Source organism: Semicossyphus pulcher, unplaced genomic scaffold (assembly GCF_022749685.1).
Source record: "Semicossyphus pulcher isolate SPU_LCO1_2020_fin unplaced genomic scaffold, fSemPul1.0.p SCAF_1, whole genome shotgun sequence".
In the NCBI taxonomy this organism is placed as follows: domain Eukaryota; kingdom Metazoa; phylum Chordata; class Actinopteri; order Labriformes; family Labridae; genus Semicossyphus; species Semicossyphus pulcher.
The window spans coordinates 29,786,874-29,805,590 of record NW_027211603.1 but is presented as its reverse complement, the minus strand read 5'-3'; the positions used below and the strand labels follow the sequence as shown (position 1 = coordinate 29,805,590).

General features: G+C 40.2%; 1 protein-coding gene across 1 annotated transcript in view; it reads left to right on the top strand.

Annotated features, from left to right (window-relative positions):
• cep89 (centrosomal protein 89) overlaps window positions 1-18,717 on the top strand; it is a 64,913-nt gene that overhangs the window by 11,283 nt on the left and 34,913 nt on the right. Inside the window, exons 11-16 of the mRNA XM_069661091.1 lie at window positions 2,348-2,451; window positions 2,856-2,971; window positions 4,813-4,993; window positions 5,793-5,960; window positions 8,089-8,230; window positions 11,649-11,738. Of these exons, the coding sequence (XP_069517192.1) occupies window positions 2,348-2,451; window positions 2,856-2,971; window positions 4,813-4,993; window positions 5,793-5,960; window positions 8,089-8,230; window positions 11,649-11,738 (801 nt within the window). The remainder of the gene's footprint in view (window positions 1-2,347; window positions 2,452-2,855; window positions 2,972-4,812; window positions 4,994-5,792; window positions 5,961-8,088; window positions 8,231-11,648; window positions 11,739-18,717) is intronic.

Here is an 18,717-nt window from a genome sequence, read left to right as displayed (position 1 = left end):
AGCCAAAATCCGATATTTTTCTGAAGGTAGTTTTTTCATTTTTATGTAATTTTAATACACTGAGTGCCTGGAAGTTGATCATACATACTCCCATAAAACAGTAAGTGTATTTCTTTTAAACTGATTTAGCTGTTGATGAATCTAAATGGAAGCTTATATTTATAACATGATATTACAATAATGTAAATAGTCCTACGCCTTCTGCTGATACAAATAAAAAAGTATTTCAGTGACAGACTGTAGACTGTAAAAGTAAACCGGCCACTTAATTGTGCCTCAGAACGTTAATTTGCATCATGGTGATCCAGTTCCACATTGAGGGGGGGAACAAATCCACTAACAGGGGCCAGTTCACATTAGTCTGTCTTCTGTGGTTACCTGTTATTACTGAGCCAAACAAGGGCCATGCAGCTACGAGTATGAAAGAGGTGGTTTCAGTGAAAAGCAACAGTTGTAGTGACAGGAAAAAAGTGATATAACCAGTATAATCCCATTACTAGGAACAAATAAACTGTAGAGACACTTCTTTAAAAACAATTTCAAAAGTATAAAATAGCAAGGCTATGAATGTCAATTCTGAACCAGAGACGAGGACTCAGGATGTATGAAAAAAGTCAATTTAATCACAAAGTTTGGTACACAAGAAGTCAATCAAACAGGCAAAAATATCCAATTCAACAGGCAAAAGGCAAAGTCCAAAAACGCAAAAAGGTTAGATGATCGCTCACTGTCTCGAGGGAACAAGATGAACTGGCACAGAAGGAGAGCAACTCATAAACCCAGTAGAAGCAGGTAAAACACATTAGGGCGGGGACAAAGTCGGATCTCATCAGCTGATGACCAAGAAGCCTCTGGGGACAAAGGTGAACATGTCAGGCGTGTAGCAAGCGGTTAGCGGTAAACAACTTCCAGTCAGGACTTTCTTTTCCGTGTGCTGCATTGTTTACAGAAAAAGAACCTGTTTTTCTTGTGATTCACTTTAATTAACGGGTCTTACCTTTGCTGGAATTTCAACATCATGATGCAGATTATTAAAAAGTAAAAATGAAGCTTTGTCAGGTCTGTCCTCAAGAGGAGAAGAAAAGGACTTTTAAAATGCTCGTTTGTTGAACGGAGGTCGGATCGATCATTTCTGATGCATTTGAGGAAGTCGGGGAAATCTGAACACTGAACTGCTTTTTTAACACCGTGTCAAGGGAATTTATTCCAAGTTGAATTATTGATCTAGAGCAGATTAGCTGTTAGCTGTTTTGCTCTCCACACGGGCAGTTTTTCCTGCATACGCCACAGCCAGCTGATACGTGATTCAATATTACTTGACTATAAGCGTACTACAACCAGAACACTTGCCATCCCTAAAATCCACGTCCCTATCTACAGACTCTACATTTCTATGTACAATCTGTAAATAGAGATTAGGATGGGGAAGGTAATCACACAGGCAGGAAACTCAGGAGGGCAGGAAGTGGAGGATGTGAAATGAGACATTAGGGGAGTATCCAAACAACAGGAAACACAAGACATGAAAATGTACTCGCCCAGAGACGTGACAATGAAGACGTTTAGGAGTTAATTTTTTCCTCCTTTCCTCAGAGTATATCTGCCACATTTTAAACTTAAAAGTAAAATAAGATTGTTTCAGAGAGATGAGCAAAAAGTAGTTGATGCCTGATGAGGTCTATCTGACTGAAATGTTGTATTTATAATAGAAGTGCACAGTGTGTGGATTATTCACTAGTGAAAGCCAAGAGAGGATATAAATCCTGTACTAATCACACAGTCGTCTCATGTTATTCAAAGCTGCGGTGATGAAACATGAGTGTAAAAAGCATCAACACCGACAGGAATCCCTTTGGGAATAGAATACATTTATGCAATTAATCTGCTGCTAAAATCATCAATAATATACCAGCATAAACTGTATCAGTGTTTGTTAGAGGCTCTGTTATAAGAGGAAAGAACAAGTCTGAAACCAGCAAAATGATAGGAATATTGATTTCTCTTTATTACATGTCACTTTGTTGTAAAATCAGTCCATGTAAATAAAGGTTGATTGATTGACTGAAGGATCCTGAAGGTAAGACGACTCTATTGATGTTTAAAACTGATCATTTGAGGTTGCCCTTCACCAGAGCCGGTTAGCCATGCAGCGTAAGATACCCCGGTTAAAACAAGAGTTAAGTTTGCTAAGCTGTTGCTGCTGTCAAGAGTGATGTCTGGCTGGGTTGACTCCTTTGATAAGGGTTGGCAGCGGTGTAGAAGATTTATTTTTTGGTGTTCCCAATTTTAAATGTTATTGCGTTGTTAAAACCCGAGGCCCCTTTGTGTCTTTGTCTGCCTGCCACAGGAGGAAGTGAAAAAGTTGCGAGTTCATGTAGAGGAGGTAATCAAAGAAAATGAGCGACTCCATGATGAAATTGCAAAGATCGGAGGGGTCAGCCAGAAGGACTGGTAAGAAGTAATATACTCTGTGTGTGTGCGTATTGATTCTGCCCTGTCAGCACACACTCGGCTGTCGGCACACATTCCCCTGATGTGGTGAAAATGAAATACTACCTTTTATTCTCTTCTGCTCGACTGCCAGCCTTTCTCAGGGTCTGTTACTTAAGATTATGTTGAGTGAAATGTAATTGGAAAGACCGTAACTTAAATGGTATCCATAATACAATAATATAAATGTACGACAATATAGAAAATACTACTATATACAATATAACACAATATCATACAGCATACATAGAGCAACATAATACAGGCGATAGGAGATACTGTACATAAAGGTAACTGTATATTTGAATATTATACATTTGTGTCTGTCTCTCTCTCTCTTTCTCTCTCTGTCTGTGTCTCTACAGTCATCAGCTCCAACAACAGGCCTTTCTGGTTCTGCAGGAGAACCAGGTTCTGATTGATCAGCTCGAGGCTCAGCATGTTAAGGCCAAAGCCAGCCACAGCAGACACCACTCTGAAGGTACTGGGTGAAAGTGTAACAACACAGACATATTGAAGCTTCTTGGGCATACATATTGTGTGGGGGCGTCCAAGTGTACCTGCTATTTTGGTTCATGCATGTGCAGCAGCGCGATGCGTTAACAGGCTGGGGTATGATTGACGAGAGGATGAGGTGATAACTCTCAGACAGTCGCATCGCTTTTCTCGTGCATTACCAGTTAATTAGTATAATGGTCATACAATTATATATGTAATTTAATGTGATCAACATAATGTGATGCTTTTTATTTCATTATATAATTTTACTCTATATCAGTTTTAAATTGTTATTTTGTATCTTTTTTATTTTCTTTATTTTTCCAGTTTTACAGCACAAAAGTTAGAGGTGGCTTGAACATTAAAGGCAGCAAGATGAGACCAAACAACGTGAGCGTGCTCTGCCTCTAAGTGCACACGTTGTCCCCAGATTTGGTTCTGAAGTTCAGTTTGTTTGGATTCGGGTTATTTAGTATTTAACACAGCAGCATTTGCTTCCAAAGGCATTTTCTGCGGAGCCCCTCAGGTGACATCTGAGGAAAAAATAATGCGTGGCCACGGGATAATAACTCGGACAGCCACGTACTGACAACAACAAACATCCACAACAATTCACCCTCTGGATGACCTACAACTACATTTTCAGTTATGACAGTCTGTAACTATTACTTTGACATTACTGTCATTGTTATAACCAGGGGTTAAATCAGTACGGGGCTGTCCGAGGCTCAACCCTGGCACATACGGCCACCACAAGGCGGTCTGGGCCGTTACGCACGACGCAGATGACAGTGTTTGTTATCTGGACGAGCTGCTCTTGGAGGCTTACTCCAGGGAGGAAGCTTTGTTCCAAACGGTTAAACGTCTATCACATCTATCAAGCCTCAACTTCACAATAAATTGGTGGGACATGCCCCATCCCCTTCCACCTCATCATCTGTATGTGACAGAATTGATCTCCGTCATGATGAGAGCACAGCAACACAATATGATTTGGGAATCGGACCTTGAGACGGAGCAGATAGCTGAGCAAATGATACGCAATTCATGGTGCTATTAGTGACTGCAATCCATACTCAGTGAATTCATATAAACAGCAGCTCATACTGATTTTAGAACATTTTACACTTCAACAGACAACAAACACCACACCGCAAGTTCCTGCAGACTTTGACCAGCTTATAACTGACAGAGCAGCGGGGATACATTCAGGTGACGAGCCGATGCGCCGACATGAATGAGAATGAGCGGCCTCTCCCATAAACAGGCAGGGAAAAAAGACATCACCGATCAGTCTGATGTTGGGGATGTGTCTATGGTTATCTTGTAGCAAGCTGGTGTCATGTATCTGACAATAGAGAGGAATTCAGCTGATGCTGTTTAATGGTGGTGTACACTGGTACTGCACTGAACTGAAGGAAAATAAAGTATATACTGTATATCAGATACACTAATAATCCTACTAATTTCATGAAAAATGCATCAAAATACTAACTCCTCACTTTGCAATGCCTCATTTGTATGAACCTCCCATCTGTTTGTGACTCTCCTCCTCCTGCACCGTGCATGAATGTTCTGTAAAATACCAAGGGCTGCTGCCAGCACTGGTAGGGCCTTAGAGGGAAAATTCAATCATTTTATTCATAAGAAACCAATCTCAAATGTGCAAGGGAAAACCACCCGTGGTTAAAGTTTAACAGGAAACTTGAAATCCAAACATGAAGAATATTTGTTTCTGTGGCCCTGCATCCATCTCTCTGTTGCTTTCATTTGACTGTTTTCACTTTTACATTGTACTTCCCTGACTCTCTTCTCTTTCTGTAGTTTCCAAGATGTCAAAGCAGCTGATGTTGTTAGAGGCTGAAAAGCAGTGTTTGCAGGACGACCTGGAGGAGAGCAGGAGGGAGCTGCAGAAAAATGTGAGGGAGGTGCAGGTTCTGCAGGCCCGCCTGAAGGACTCAGTCAGCTGGGATGAACACTGCAACATTGCTGGGAAACTCAGACGGTACAGCTTCTATGTCCTATTTAATCAATTATGTTTGATCAGTATGAACAAATATGAACATGGTGCCGGTTTAGTTCAGCGGTTAAATCGTGCGGCCCATATACAGAGGCTATAGTTCTCAATGTGGCGGGCCGGGTTCATCTCATACCCTCGGCCCTTTGTCACTTGTCATCCCCCAATCTCTCTCCCCCTGTTTCCAAAACTATCCACTGTCCTCTCACCCTAATACAGGCATAAAAGGCCAAACAAATAAGCATTGAAGGGTCTGAATTATTATTTTGTTTTGTAGAGGTGAACCATTCTTTTTCCACTATCTAATCTAAAGATGCTAAACGCCTGGACTCATCATTGATTTCTTTCCAACAGGTTTGCCCAGAGTTCACCTCAGTTCAGCTTTAGTTCAATTAAATATGACTAACTCAGTTTAGCATTGATCTGCAGCAGATAAAACCACAACAAACAAGTGCAGCTCCTGAAGCATGGCATTCTGAATTGCAAAGGAGACGGCTACTGGGATGTGACAAATTAGTTGATGAGCTAGAGCGGATTCATAGCTCTAATTGCTAAATTATATCTGATAGCGGTGAGAAAGAAGGCCTGTGGGATTCTACAGAAAACAAAGATCTCCACAAGTTTGTCAAAATTAGTAGTACAAGGGTAGAAGTTTGCAGAATTTTAAAACTGGGACAAATCTCTGTGGTAGGCTGTTACATTATTTAGTAATGGATACACTGTGTTGAAAGTATTCGGACCAGATGTTGTGTTATAATGTGCTGTACAATCTGCTCTTGGCTTCCAGGCAATTGGAGCAGCAGGAGAGCAGGAATAAGAGTGAGATGGAGGACTTGCTGGTAAGATTGTCCAGCCTGCAGGAGGAAAATAGGAGTCTGGCTCTGCACAAAGCCAACCTGTCTGCTGATGTGAAGAGAATGGAGACTGAGCTGGAGCTCACGAAACAAGCTAACAGGTACTAAATATACTGCTGTCTGTGTCTGATATAACTTTGCCAGTTGGTCCTTTAGAAGAAGTGTTTAACACCTAACACATAATAAACACCTGTTTAAGCTACAGTCATGTCCAATAGTTCTTCAAACATACAGTAATACACCCTTTAATAAACAAAGCAAATGAGGATCCAACTTTGCTCAATAACTCACAGACATGTTGTGTTTCATGTTACAACTAAAAGCTGTTGAAACAATGACATCAACTTAAAGGGTTAAGGAAAAGTCAGATTTCCCCCCACCATTCCGCCTCCCTGCATTTTACATAGAAGACTAAACGTTACAAAGGCTTAATAATCCCGCCGTGAAAAGGCAGTGTAAAAGGGGCTAGTGTACTTACTGCTGATAAGACTAAACTTTGCTGTCAACACTGATCCATCTAACATAATTTTGCATATTTTATTATCAGTTCTTCATCAGCACAAAGCTCTGCAATATGTAGATCAGTTTAGAAATAAGCCACAACACTGTCGTTGGCATCGGTCTAATTCTTCTGTGATTGATATTTAGCGGTTTGTTACAATATACTGCCACCTCCAAAACATATTTTGTCTTTTAGTTATGATGTTAAATGCAGAAGAATGTAATTATTAAAACCCTCTTTACACCCGTTGTGCAATCACACAGGTTTGTGCAGAGTGGTCCGGCATGCAAACACTATTTAAATCGACATTTCCCTCAATTTCCTGTTGGTTTTGTTGCACCCATTAGGTCACTTCACACTTTTTAATTACTCCTAATTAGGCTGGGTGATATGGTCAAAATCCTGTATCACGATGTAGGATTTTATTCATATCTCGATAACGACATTTATCCCGATATATCATGTTTTCTGGTAATTAACAAATGATTAGTCTACGAATAATCCTGTGTGATTTAAATACTTGACAGGGAAGAGTACTTAGTTTTTGTTTTTGCTTCCTTTTCTGGACTGGAGTGCAAGAATTACAACATAAAAAATTGTCAAAATGACGAAAAAAAATGCCCTAAAGCCGTTCAGCCGTTGGTTTTGTGACATCACGATAGAGACGCTTCAGAAAAACACATATGATAGGCATTTTCATATTGTTTTAACGATACATATTGTCATATTGCCCAGCCCTACTCCTAATTATTGAAACATGCAAGTTAGTTACGTCACATAATCATCAGCAGAGCCACAATTAAACCTGGACAGAGGTGCAATCAGCCAGGACTAAATAAAACATCTGATTGGGTATGCAGGACCTTTAATGTTTGGCTTGTAATTACTTAATCAAAGTGTGACCTAGTTAAATCTAATTTAAGTCCACCATTATTCAAATCGTCAACCTCTGGATCAAATCAAATAGCATTCAGGCCCCTGATTATTACCCCCAGTTTGTCCTGAAGTGAGATTAGAGCTGATGGCTTCTCCCCTGGTTGCAGAAAAGGTCTCCAGTGTGACGGCTTTGACAACCATGCTCAGAGCCACTTACTTGGAAGATGAGGATCATGACCTCTCTCCTGAGTTGTATTACATGTTCAAAAGTATCCTCACTCCACTCAAAAAGTTTTATAGAAATGATCACAGAAGTCCTGCTGCAAGAAGGTCATTAAACAAACTGCAGAGACATAACCTGAAGCAGCCAGCGTTGTATTTCAGCAGCATTATGCACCTTACCGTAGGTCAGATCAGGTTGTTTTCCTGCAGTGCACCATTTATTTCTGTCAGGGATTACAGCTGCTCTTAAATCTGTCCTGGTCTATGGAACATTCCTCCGCTCCCCGTAGACCTGAGCTGAGATTAATGCCGACTTTCTGAAGTGTGAACATTGTCTGAAGGTGTTTGATTAACAAACAGCCTGCTCACATCAAGATGACAGAGTCACAAGATATCCACCAGTTAATTTATTGTCTCTCTTGTAATCCCTGTTTCAACCATTTGATCTCCCCTTTCACTTTTTGTCAAACCCCGATAGATCTTTCTCTCCAACACTTTTCCTGAATCTTTTTCCTTCTCGCCTCTTTTCCTTTCACACACATTGTTTACTTTCCCCACATCTTTTTTCTCCCTCATTCTTTAACTCGCTTTGACCTAATACACTCTTCTCCTGTTTTTCTGTCATCCAGGAAAGCCGAGAGCAGGATGAGTGTGATGAAGCGACAGAAGGAGGAGTGTGTGCTGAAGGAGGAGAAGACTCGGGAATACATGGGAGCTGTCATTTCTGTGGCGGAGCACGTTTCCAAGGAGAGAGACCAACTGTTACAGATGGTAAGATTGATGCTACTGATACTGTAGACAGATTCTGCGTAAGACATGGTGCACATAATACATATGGTACTACTGACACCCTTGCAATGACGGAAGTGCCCTGAAACAAGGTATTACACAGCTGTTAATTTAACATGTTAGTGCTGACACAAACACACAGATGATTTTTTTACAGCACAAAAACATACTAGCAAGTTAGTTTTTACTCAACTTTAAGGCTGTTATAAAAGTGACAGCTTGGTTAGTGGGTAACAGATGATTACATTTAAATGCAGACACCAAAACTCAACAGGTGGGCTTTTAAGGCAGAGTACTTATGGTGATTTGTTATATTTGTATTTAGGAAAGCTGGTAGGGCCCAGACTCATTCAGGAGTCAGTCAAATGCGTCAGCAGCACAGACAGTCTAACAAATGCATGATGAGTACTGAGGAACTGTTGAGTAGTGAGGAGCAGCTGTGCAGCATATGGCTGATGACTGTTGATCCACAGAGACAGAAAACTCTCAGGGCAGATTTTGAACCTTGTGTTTTGTGCCTGGAGTCGTGTGTGTCATTTATTCAACAGGTGCAGTTTTATCTGTCACCTGAGGTGCATACTTCATGTAAGCAGTGAGATGCAGGGATGATACTGCAAATAAGAGCAGGTGAAATGATGACTGTAACTGATTAAGCAGACATTTTGGCATGTCATAGCAGGGAAATAACATATGTAATTGACAGCTTAAAAATCAACTGTATTCTTTTATTTCTCTTAAAGGTGAGCTGGCTTCAGGGTCCTTCCTGTGCTTCCTCGTTGAACCTCAGCCATTGTGTATACTTTGTTTTAATTTGGGCTTTACCTGCTAAGCGTAATCTGTTAAATGGCTGCTGCTAAAAAAGGTGTATGTGTGTGGAAATTCTTCACATGTGTAAAACAGTCCATATCATCATCTTTATGATACATGTCACCAGTTCTATTCTGATTGTCATGTCAATCAATCATACTGTATTTGTATAGCACTTTTCTTATATCTAAAATGTAGCACAAAGTGCTTTACACAGACAGAAAAGAAATAAAAACAATCAGCATCCCCGTCCCCCAATTCATGCACAAGGCTAAATAAAAACATGTAAACAGACAGCTCAATAAAAACAGGAACTACTATCATGAGGAAAACTAAATGGCCTTTTGATATTGTATAACATAACTCACAGGACTCTGAATCTATTTGAATCAAAATCGCATTTATGATCTGAGCAAATACTGTATCACGGTCAGTGAGAATCAGTATGATTCCAGTTAATTACCAGTCAGACTTTACAAATTACGAACATACAGAGGATGGAAAATTGTGGCATTTGGTTCATAGAACATGAATTTAAACTCCAAGATGTGCAGAGTCAACACAGGCTAGTAATTGCACCACACTAATAAGACATTTCATGTGCATTTAGCTGCAGTTACCTCTTTTCTTTGGTGAGACATCAGCCTTGTCAGTGTTGTCTCAAGCCTTCACCTGCTGCTGTCTGAGACTTCAGTTATCCATCCCATCCATGCAGAATAAGTGCATAGATGAAACGTCTCAGGCAATGTTTTGGAATCAACTTAAATTACATTTCATTTCAAAGTTTTAATCTGTGTGAGTATCCCAGCACTGAAGTACGCCTACTGAGCGCTCCCTCACTTGCAGAACACAAATAGAAGTAATTTTAGGTTTGTAATTGTAGTGTACATCTTATTAAATCCAGACCTGACTAGAGGTGTGAAAAGGTTGGAGTCCAAAATGTTCCAATTCCTCGCCACATATTTATTCTATTCTATCCAATTTTTAGAGAAAAGGCAAAAAATGATGTTTACTTATAAAATTGTGGTAATCATCTTCTGGTGGTTGTATTAAAGACTAAATGGAAAAAGCACAGATTAATACAACTTGAACTTGCCATTGGGCCATGTTTTGATGAAGTGAAGACTCTTAGAAAATCACAAGAGAGCATTTAGTCATTTCAGAGCCTTGATCATTCATGCATCTGGACAGAAAACTGAATCATAATTTCCTCTTTTATAGTTATTCATACATTTACTGTTCAGACAGAGTGCTCTCTTATTTTGTTCATTTACTGGAGGCGGTGCTCTGCAATGTTAGATGAATATGTAATCAGAGCAATTAGATGTCACAGAATAGAGCTGATCTTAAACCAACAGAATGATCAAGTATGAAGTACTTTGCTCGTGTGGCTGAGGAACAGAGAGGGTTTTTTTCTGTAAAGGATTGAGGGAGTTTGCAATAGAAAACTTTTAGAGGATAAACAAGAGCCCATCATGTGTAGAAGGTCAGACTGACACCGTATCAGAGGCAGCCAGTCTAAAACTAACCAGAACTGATTTGTCTGGATGAGGACAGGGTGACCACCACGGTGTGTGTGCGTGTGTGCATGTGTGTGTGTGCGCGTGTGCGTGTGTGTGTGTGTGTGTATGCCCTCAGTAAAGACATAATTATTTGTTATTTGCCGGGTTGTTGCCACGCCACATGAGGTGAGCAGGAGAGCTTTTTCTCTGAGCAGATTTAAAGAGAAAGGCTCAACTGAAGTATAAGTACAGTTATCTTCATCCATCCATTTTCTGTACCATTTATCCTGTTCAGGGTCTCGGGGGGCTGGAGCCTATCCCAGGTGTCATTGGGCGAGAGGAGGGGTACACCCTGGACTGATCACCTGTCAATCACAGGGCTGACACATAGAGACAGACAACCTTTCACGCTCACACTTTTCTGCTTTTGCAATGCCGGAATGCTGTGTAAAAACACACACTGGGCGGCTTTACGCCAGCGTTGTGTGGTAAAGGTCCCAGGTGTGAATCAAACAATGGACTACTATATGATCCATTTATACTCACTTTAATCCTTTTTTTACCCTCAGCTGTGTAAACTACAAGTTATAAACCTTTTGAGGTGCAAAAGTGGTAAATAATCGTTAACCAAATCGGTTTGGTTAATTATCGGTTATCTGCTTCAAACAATGAAAATTGTGCATCTCTGGATGATTAGTTGAAGATGAGCAAACTATGACCTGAAACATTTACTTTTGGTGCAGTTTAACAGCATTTTCCTCCAGTCACAACTTTATTTTAACAGAGTTAGATACAGATCTGTACCTGCGTTTTATAGGCAGAGAAATACATCTGCAGAAGGTCCATATCATTTCTCTGCACACCTACAGTTCCAGACCATTGCTTTGTTAAATTACTGGAAGTTCTTGTGTCTCATATAGGACTACCGCAGAATTGCAACATTTTCACCTGTCTTTTCTTCTTTTTCTTCATCTACCTTTCCCACAATCCCTCCTTTCCCTCCTCTCCTTCATCCAAATGTGCATTCATTCCCCCCTCTGTGCTCCTCTCTTAGATCAGTAACCTCCCCTCTCCCCTCTCTTCCTCCGCAGGCCTCGGTCCTCCAGCAGGAGAAGCAGAGATTCATCGGCAGGATTCTGAAAGGCACGGCCCGATTTGGGAAACTCCAGGAAGACGTCAAAGTGAGTTCCTTTATTCAAACAGCATTCACTCTATAATTAACTCCCCTAAAAGGCCTATTTTTTCACGAGTAGAAGTTACTCGGTGACTTTGAATTGGTTTGGTTTGTTTCTCACTGGCTAAATATGAAATATGAAACAACCTGAGAAGCTCTAATCTGTTTCATTGATGAGGAGACTCTTTGCCAGTATATTATGGCCTACAGCTGGTGCCTCGCTGAACCTGAATGGAGCACAACATTTTACCTGAAATTCATTTAGCCTAAGATAACCCTCCAATCTACTTCTTATTGATCAGCCCACTCCACTGCGCTCCTACAATTGGTTTCCACCTCTAAGAGAGCATACTTTAATGGACACTTGTGTCCCTCAGATTGCCATCTCTCAAGATGAGCTCATTGGAGTCTCTAGGACTTAATTTTCCCATCACATGTGGAGAAAACACCTTTGTAAAGATAAAAATCAGCCATTATAACAGTGGAACAGTGTGTCCTGGTCGATCTTGTGGTATCACTGTAACACTTCTGCTTCTATGGTGCTTAATTGCTGGTATCTGTGGCAATAAACAGGACCTTACAAGCAATCACACATTGTTTGATTACATCTACAATACTACTGCTATTGATTACTTTCTGTTGCTGTGTCTTGTCCTGCTGCTAGCTGATACCACTGGGGTTGTACTAGTGGTCAACTGCTTGGTAATCTCTATTTACAGATTCTACATAGAAATGTAGAATGTTCTGATTATATTGACACCAATTACGTATCAGCAGGCTGCGTCGTCTGCAGCAGAAACAGTCCATGAGGAGAGCAAAAGCAGGAGGAACGTAATCCACCGCAATGACATCCCGGCTCCCATCTGACGACGATTTAGCATCTTATTAATCTCTATAAACAGACATCTGCAGCAAGTTCAGCTAACAATCTGTTCTAGAGCTCAAATTTAATTTGAGATTAATTCCCTTGACGTTGTGTCACGAAAGCCGTCCGAAGATTTCCCGACTTCCTTGAACGCATCAGATTGATCTGACCTCCGTTTCTTCTCCTCTTGAGGACAGACCTGACAAAGCTTGAATTTTTACTTCTTACAAATCTGCTTCATGATGTTGAAAATTCGACAAAGGTAAGACCCGTTAGTAACAAGTAAATCCCCAAAAAACGGTTTCTCTTTCTGTGACAGTGCAGCACGTGGAAAAGGACTTTTTGACGGTCGATTATCGACTTGAATTTAATATTCTCAAGAAAGTTTGAAGGTTTAAATTTTTGCTGGTCTTGCTTTGTGCACATCCGTTTATATTGGCTTTATTTAAGTGTGTTTAAGTGAGTTTTTTTTTCAGTGTGCATGTGTGTGTTTGTCAGGTTCCCCTGGCTGTCCATAGCTTTAATATAAAAAGTGCCTTAATACGTTATTCATTTGAAAATGAATCACTGTTGTTGTACTGTCGTAGTTGGATTTTTGTCTAAAGCTGTAGTAGACACTAGCATGGGACTAAATAATTGTAGACAGACAGGCATCTTTTTTCTCCTCATCTATTCGGTGACAGAAACAGCGTGTGTCCAATCTCCTTCCATGGTAACAAAATGAGACTATTTCAGTGAATCACGATGGCAACCTTTCATACGTGTTCTGCCATTTTTGTTTGATAGTCACCTCTGTAGTCGACAGATGTCCTGCAGTCTCACCTTGTTCAGCCCTCCTGGACTTGTTTGTTGTGCCAAATGTGAACAAGACATTAGTCTGGCGGTGCTCGGGCCTTTCTCCAGGGCCAGCGCTCTCTGTGTGATCCGGCTGTCAGCAGCTCCTGTCAGTCAAGCCTCAGCGGGGAAAAACATCTCAGCAGATCTGCCAATTTTATTAGTGTCTCTATAGCAACAGACGAGGGAGAACGAGGTGTGTGTGTGTGTGTGTGTGTGTGTGTGTGTGAATGTGGGTCGTACTGGTGGAGATCGGTCCATTGAAAGAGGAAAGCTTTAAATGCGTGTGTTCTTATTTTGTCCAATGATAAACTATTAAGATAACGTATTTACGCTCATATAAAACAAAGGAAAACATCAAATCCCATCATTGTAGTGGCTGAAACCATCATTTTTTAATTATAGAATCGTCAAAATAAATTTTAGTCTTTCAGTTCATAAACCACGTATCTACCACACCCACACGTGCTTTTATATTTTCTTTTCTTTTTATTTTTGGCTTCTTGTGTGAAACAAAACTAAACTTAGAATATGTTTGCACTCTGTTAACATGGCGAGGAGGAGGTTTGCAGAGCATCAGAGTACAGCCTTTCTTTAAAATGCCCCATGCTGCCTTCATACGTCAGATGCATGCAAAAATAATGAAGCCCAGCTCCGGTCATCTTTTAAGACATATAAAATGCTCTGCTTGAAATAAATAATTCTGTCTGATATGTTTTTTCTGCAAAATCTTTTAAATCACCTTGTAAAAATCCTCCCAAGGAATCTCCTCCTTCTGCCTCATTAGAAATGTACGATTCTGCATAGTCCCCGCCCACTATGCAAATTTTCACTGCCAAAGAAAACATGTCTCTGCCATCGTTTAGCAGAAACTTGTTGAAACTTAGCTAGCTTGAAATGTAGTAATTAGTAGTAGTAATGTTATTGTTAGTAGTCAGTAGAGAGTTTGCTAAAATTACGATGACGGTTACAGCTGGCTCGCACATCGCCGAAGTGGTTGCCATAGGTTACACATAATGATATGCATGGCGTCGCCCCGTCCATTAACGGGATTGGCTCCTTAGCTTTGTGACGTCTCAAACCTGCCAATCTGAAAACGTGTTGTTCAGCCTGTCCTTGGTACACTGCAGTTTAAAAGCAGACAGGCCCAGCCATGGAGATGACTGCTGATGTTGTCCCTGATATGTCTTGTAGCACATGAAGAACACCACATGGAGATGTTTACAAGGTTAAACTGGATTTTCACTGGAGATGGGGCTATATTAAACACTAATCATTAAATCACAGTTGTTGTGGTTTCCACACAGCCAATGTAGCCATGACTCACACCAGCCAGAGCAACACCTATCAGGCCTTTTTACTTACATCAGGCCAGTGTTGGGGAGTAACACATATAAAAAATTATAAGTTTAATGTAATTGTAATTTGTGTTTGTTTCCCAGCTACTGGGAAAAATCTATATAATACTGGTAAGTCACTTATCAAAATGTTGAAAAGAAAATTAATCAAATGTAGTTTAAAATAATTCTTTGATGAAGTAATTAAAATACATTACTTAATACATTTTAACAGGATAACTAGTAATCTGTAACCTGTTTCAAACATAACCTTCCTAAAACTGAGTAAAGCTAAGGCAACACCTCGACACAGAGGCATTTTTGCCAGTTTGTAAAATTTGAATGAAATGTACCCGTCCACCAGTTAATCCCTTTGTTAGATTGTAGCCAGTAGCATTTTCTTTGATGTCTGACTAAAGTGCCAGATACAGCATCCCCCCACCAGCACATGGTCTCCCCCTCACCATCCGTCCCTATCACTCCTTTGATTCAATAAACTCAACTTGTAAGAGTTGATGGAGGCCACTCTGTTAAACAAACAGTAACATCAAAATTGAGTCTCAAATGTTTCTTGCCTCACCCTTTGACCTTCTGTAGTCAGGTTTTCCACAGCACTGGGCCTGGGCTTGTATTTCCCTGCAGCTCGGGGGGGGCCTGCTGAACTCGATGAGACGCTCATCTTCACAGCAGCAGGATTAGAGTCTGAGATTAGAGTGTAAATTCAAAGTCACTCACTTTCTCACTTCCACACTTTCACACTAACCTGAAGTGCTAACACATTCCAACTGTTTCCTTCTTTTTAGTAACAAAACCTCTTATTTTAAACCTATAGTGCTGCCATCATGTGAATTAAAAACTAAAGGGACTGTATGTTAAGTGTGTCCTTTAAAGAGAGGACAGATTGCGACTATATTATTCATGTGTAATTAAAATTCATGCCCCTCCATCTCTCTGAAACACCTGAAAATGTTGAATATTTCAGTGAGTGCATGTATAAATATAACCATGTGGCAGGTTAGCATGACCCATGCTGCGTGACGTCAGTGTGAGACCACTTATTATCCCTTTTCAAAGTCCTCCCTCTCTTAGTTTGAAAGACTCCTTTACAAGCCAGTGATGACTCATCATCATACTGTAAGTTCAAATGAATTTTTGCTTCTATGGCCGGTATCTTGCGACCTCTGACCCTTGACCTCCTTATCTTTAGTACTTTTAGTGTTTGAGATTTTAGAATAGAATACATGAATAGGTTTTCCATTAACCGGTTTCAGCCAGAACAAGGGAGATTTTCAGCTACGAAGTGAAGGCTGAAATACAGGAAGTTGACATTTCAAAGGTTCTTTACACAGCTAAAACTTTGTCGACTGTGCTTATGGTACATTTTTAAAAGAGAACAATTCCCCAATGAACTGCTGATAGTGAGGACTGTGGATGAAAGCGTTCTTTCATATGCAGGGTTGTCTTACATTTGAAACAATATGGTACGTCTGTTTTTTCAGATTTTTCAGAAAAGAAGAGTTTTTCATTTTTAATGTAACTTTCCTTTCATCTCAAAAAGATGAAAGACAAGGTCCTGTAGATGTCAAACGTATAATCAGCAGGACAAACCTCCTCCACTGACAACCAGCTCTGCCAGCTCACGCAGAAAATACAACCTCTGTCTTCTGTCTGTCCACCGTCTGACCTGCTGCCTGTGTCATCCATCATGCCTTTGTTTCTGTTCCGTCCTTCTCCAGCTGGTCGCTTTTATCCGTCATCGCTGTATAACTGGGTATATTTGACTCTCATACTTCTTAAAAAATGAGAGGCCGGTTCAAGTTTGCGAGTTAGAATTACAATGTCATCATGACTTGTTTTATTAATTGTGTCAACCAGTTCTTTTGCTGTCTTTCCTGTTGGAGCTATCACTATCTTTTAACACATGTACATTTTCATGTGTAGCCAGACCTCCATAATTGGAGATTAAAAAGTCCATCTTCTTTTTCAGTTACCGTAAAATTCGGTGTATGAGACGCACTTTAGATACATTTTTTTCATCTAAAAAGTGGGCTGTGTCCTATATACCAGTGCACCAATTTACCAGTATAAAATGCAGAGAGAGGTACGTTGTTGTGTTACAGAATTTTAACCAAATGATGGCGCTATCCGGTTATTAAGTGATGACATCACATCTCCACATTAAATTGTTTCCGGATCCAAGCCGCTAGAACGTCTCCTACCCAAAGAAGATTTAAGATGCTAACGCTTTGCCGTGGACATGCACCATCATGATCACCATTGCAGCCGCTTCACTCAGTTAACGTTACCTTAGGCTGCCAGCTACCGCTAGCTACAGCACAGGTAGCTAGCAGGAAACTTGTTGCAAACTCAACATAACGTACACAGATGGTAGGCTGTAATTTGTGTGTTTTGAATGTGTTTTAAATTAAAATAAATTGAAACCGTGTTGAAATAACTTTTTTTTTTTTTTTAATAAGCAGCTGCAGAAAAACTTTTTCCCTCTGAGATACCCCAAAAAAGATGGGAGAGACTACGCATGAGGAATGACAGAGATGTTGATTGGCACCCAAAAAAGTGAACTCTATCAATAAGCAGTATACAAATAAGCACACAAGCAATGTATAGAAAATAATTCTCCATTTATTTCATTGTCTAGTAGCTTCTGTTATCAGTAGTGTGGCACTAAGCTGAGAGCTGCTGTCAGTAGATCATAGACAGAAACACAGGAAACATAGAGAGAGTGCATACAGACGGGTTTAGAAACACCGGTTTAAAGTAGATGATGAAGAAAAGGAAAAAAATGGAGCCCAAACATAGAATGCACAAGTCTTACATTACATAGGAAGGGGTGAGCACAAAATGAGTCTTTTTTTCATACATTTGCTACATGTTGACAGAAATGTAAAAACCTGAAGTTTATCTCTGAATATATCTAACAGTTACCAGCCCCGGGCCCTCACTCATCAACACTGTGCAGAAGAGTTTCTAAATGACTCGCTGGAGTAAAACATTGAAATTGTCAGATGTCTGTGGTTGCTCCAAACAATTGCCAAAGTAATGTGCATGCTCATGATCAAAATGTTCTTCTTAGATATTCATAGGCTCCTAAAATTTAGTCAGTCTAAACCTTTCTTTTAAGTGCTGCTGCAAATGTCGTACGTTGCTGAGTATTGCAGCAGCATTTCAAGGTGTGTCACAACACAGTACAATGAGTCTTTGGGTGACAGAGGTACGGTAAATGTTTGGAACCCAAGAGGGCTTAACGCTACAGGAGAGTGGATCACATATTACTTCACATATATGATGTACTCTGCAAATGATTTAAAATTACAATTAAAAATTCTGTTAATTGTTAAAACAAGTTTATTGCAAACTTTCTTTCAGAGGTCCACATGCCAGGATGGTACATGTAGGGAAGTGTTTTTCTTCTAAGCAAAAGGAAATCACGATGCCACATAAATTGTGCACACAGCCTTGAAATGCCACCAAACAACAACTGTGCACAGCTGTAGTATAACAGTAGGATCACCAGGACTTACAGGATGAAGGTAGCAGAGGAGCCGAATACAATCACAACCAAAACTGCAAAATAAATGCAGCAGCCTTGCTTTGATCAAAGCAACAAGCAAGTGAATGTAAAGTTTGTAGCTGTAGAATGAGATATCAAAAAACCTGAGATATGAGTCTGCTTTATGCTTCTATGCATTAAAGATATTCCACAGCACAACCTGAGCGGGGCTGGGTTTCTGTATTTGAGGCAGAGAGGAGGCAAGGGGCACATTCAATAAGCGATACTAATAACCTCATCACATGTATGCCCAAGGCTGCTGCTGCTGTGACGGTGACATAGATGACAAGTGAAGTATTACGGCCAAATCACAGTAAATTTGGTCATTTGTATTTAGTCCTGCCTGAAATGTGCATGGCATGAAAATATCCTTTTCTTCCTT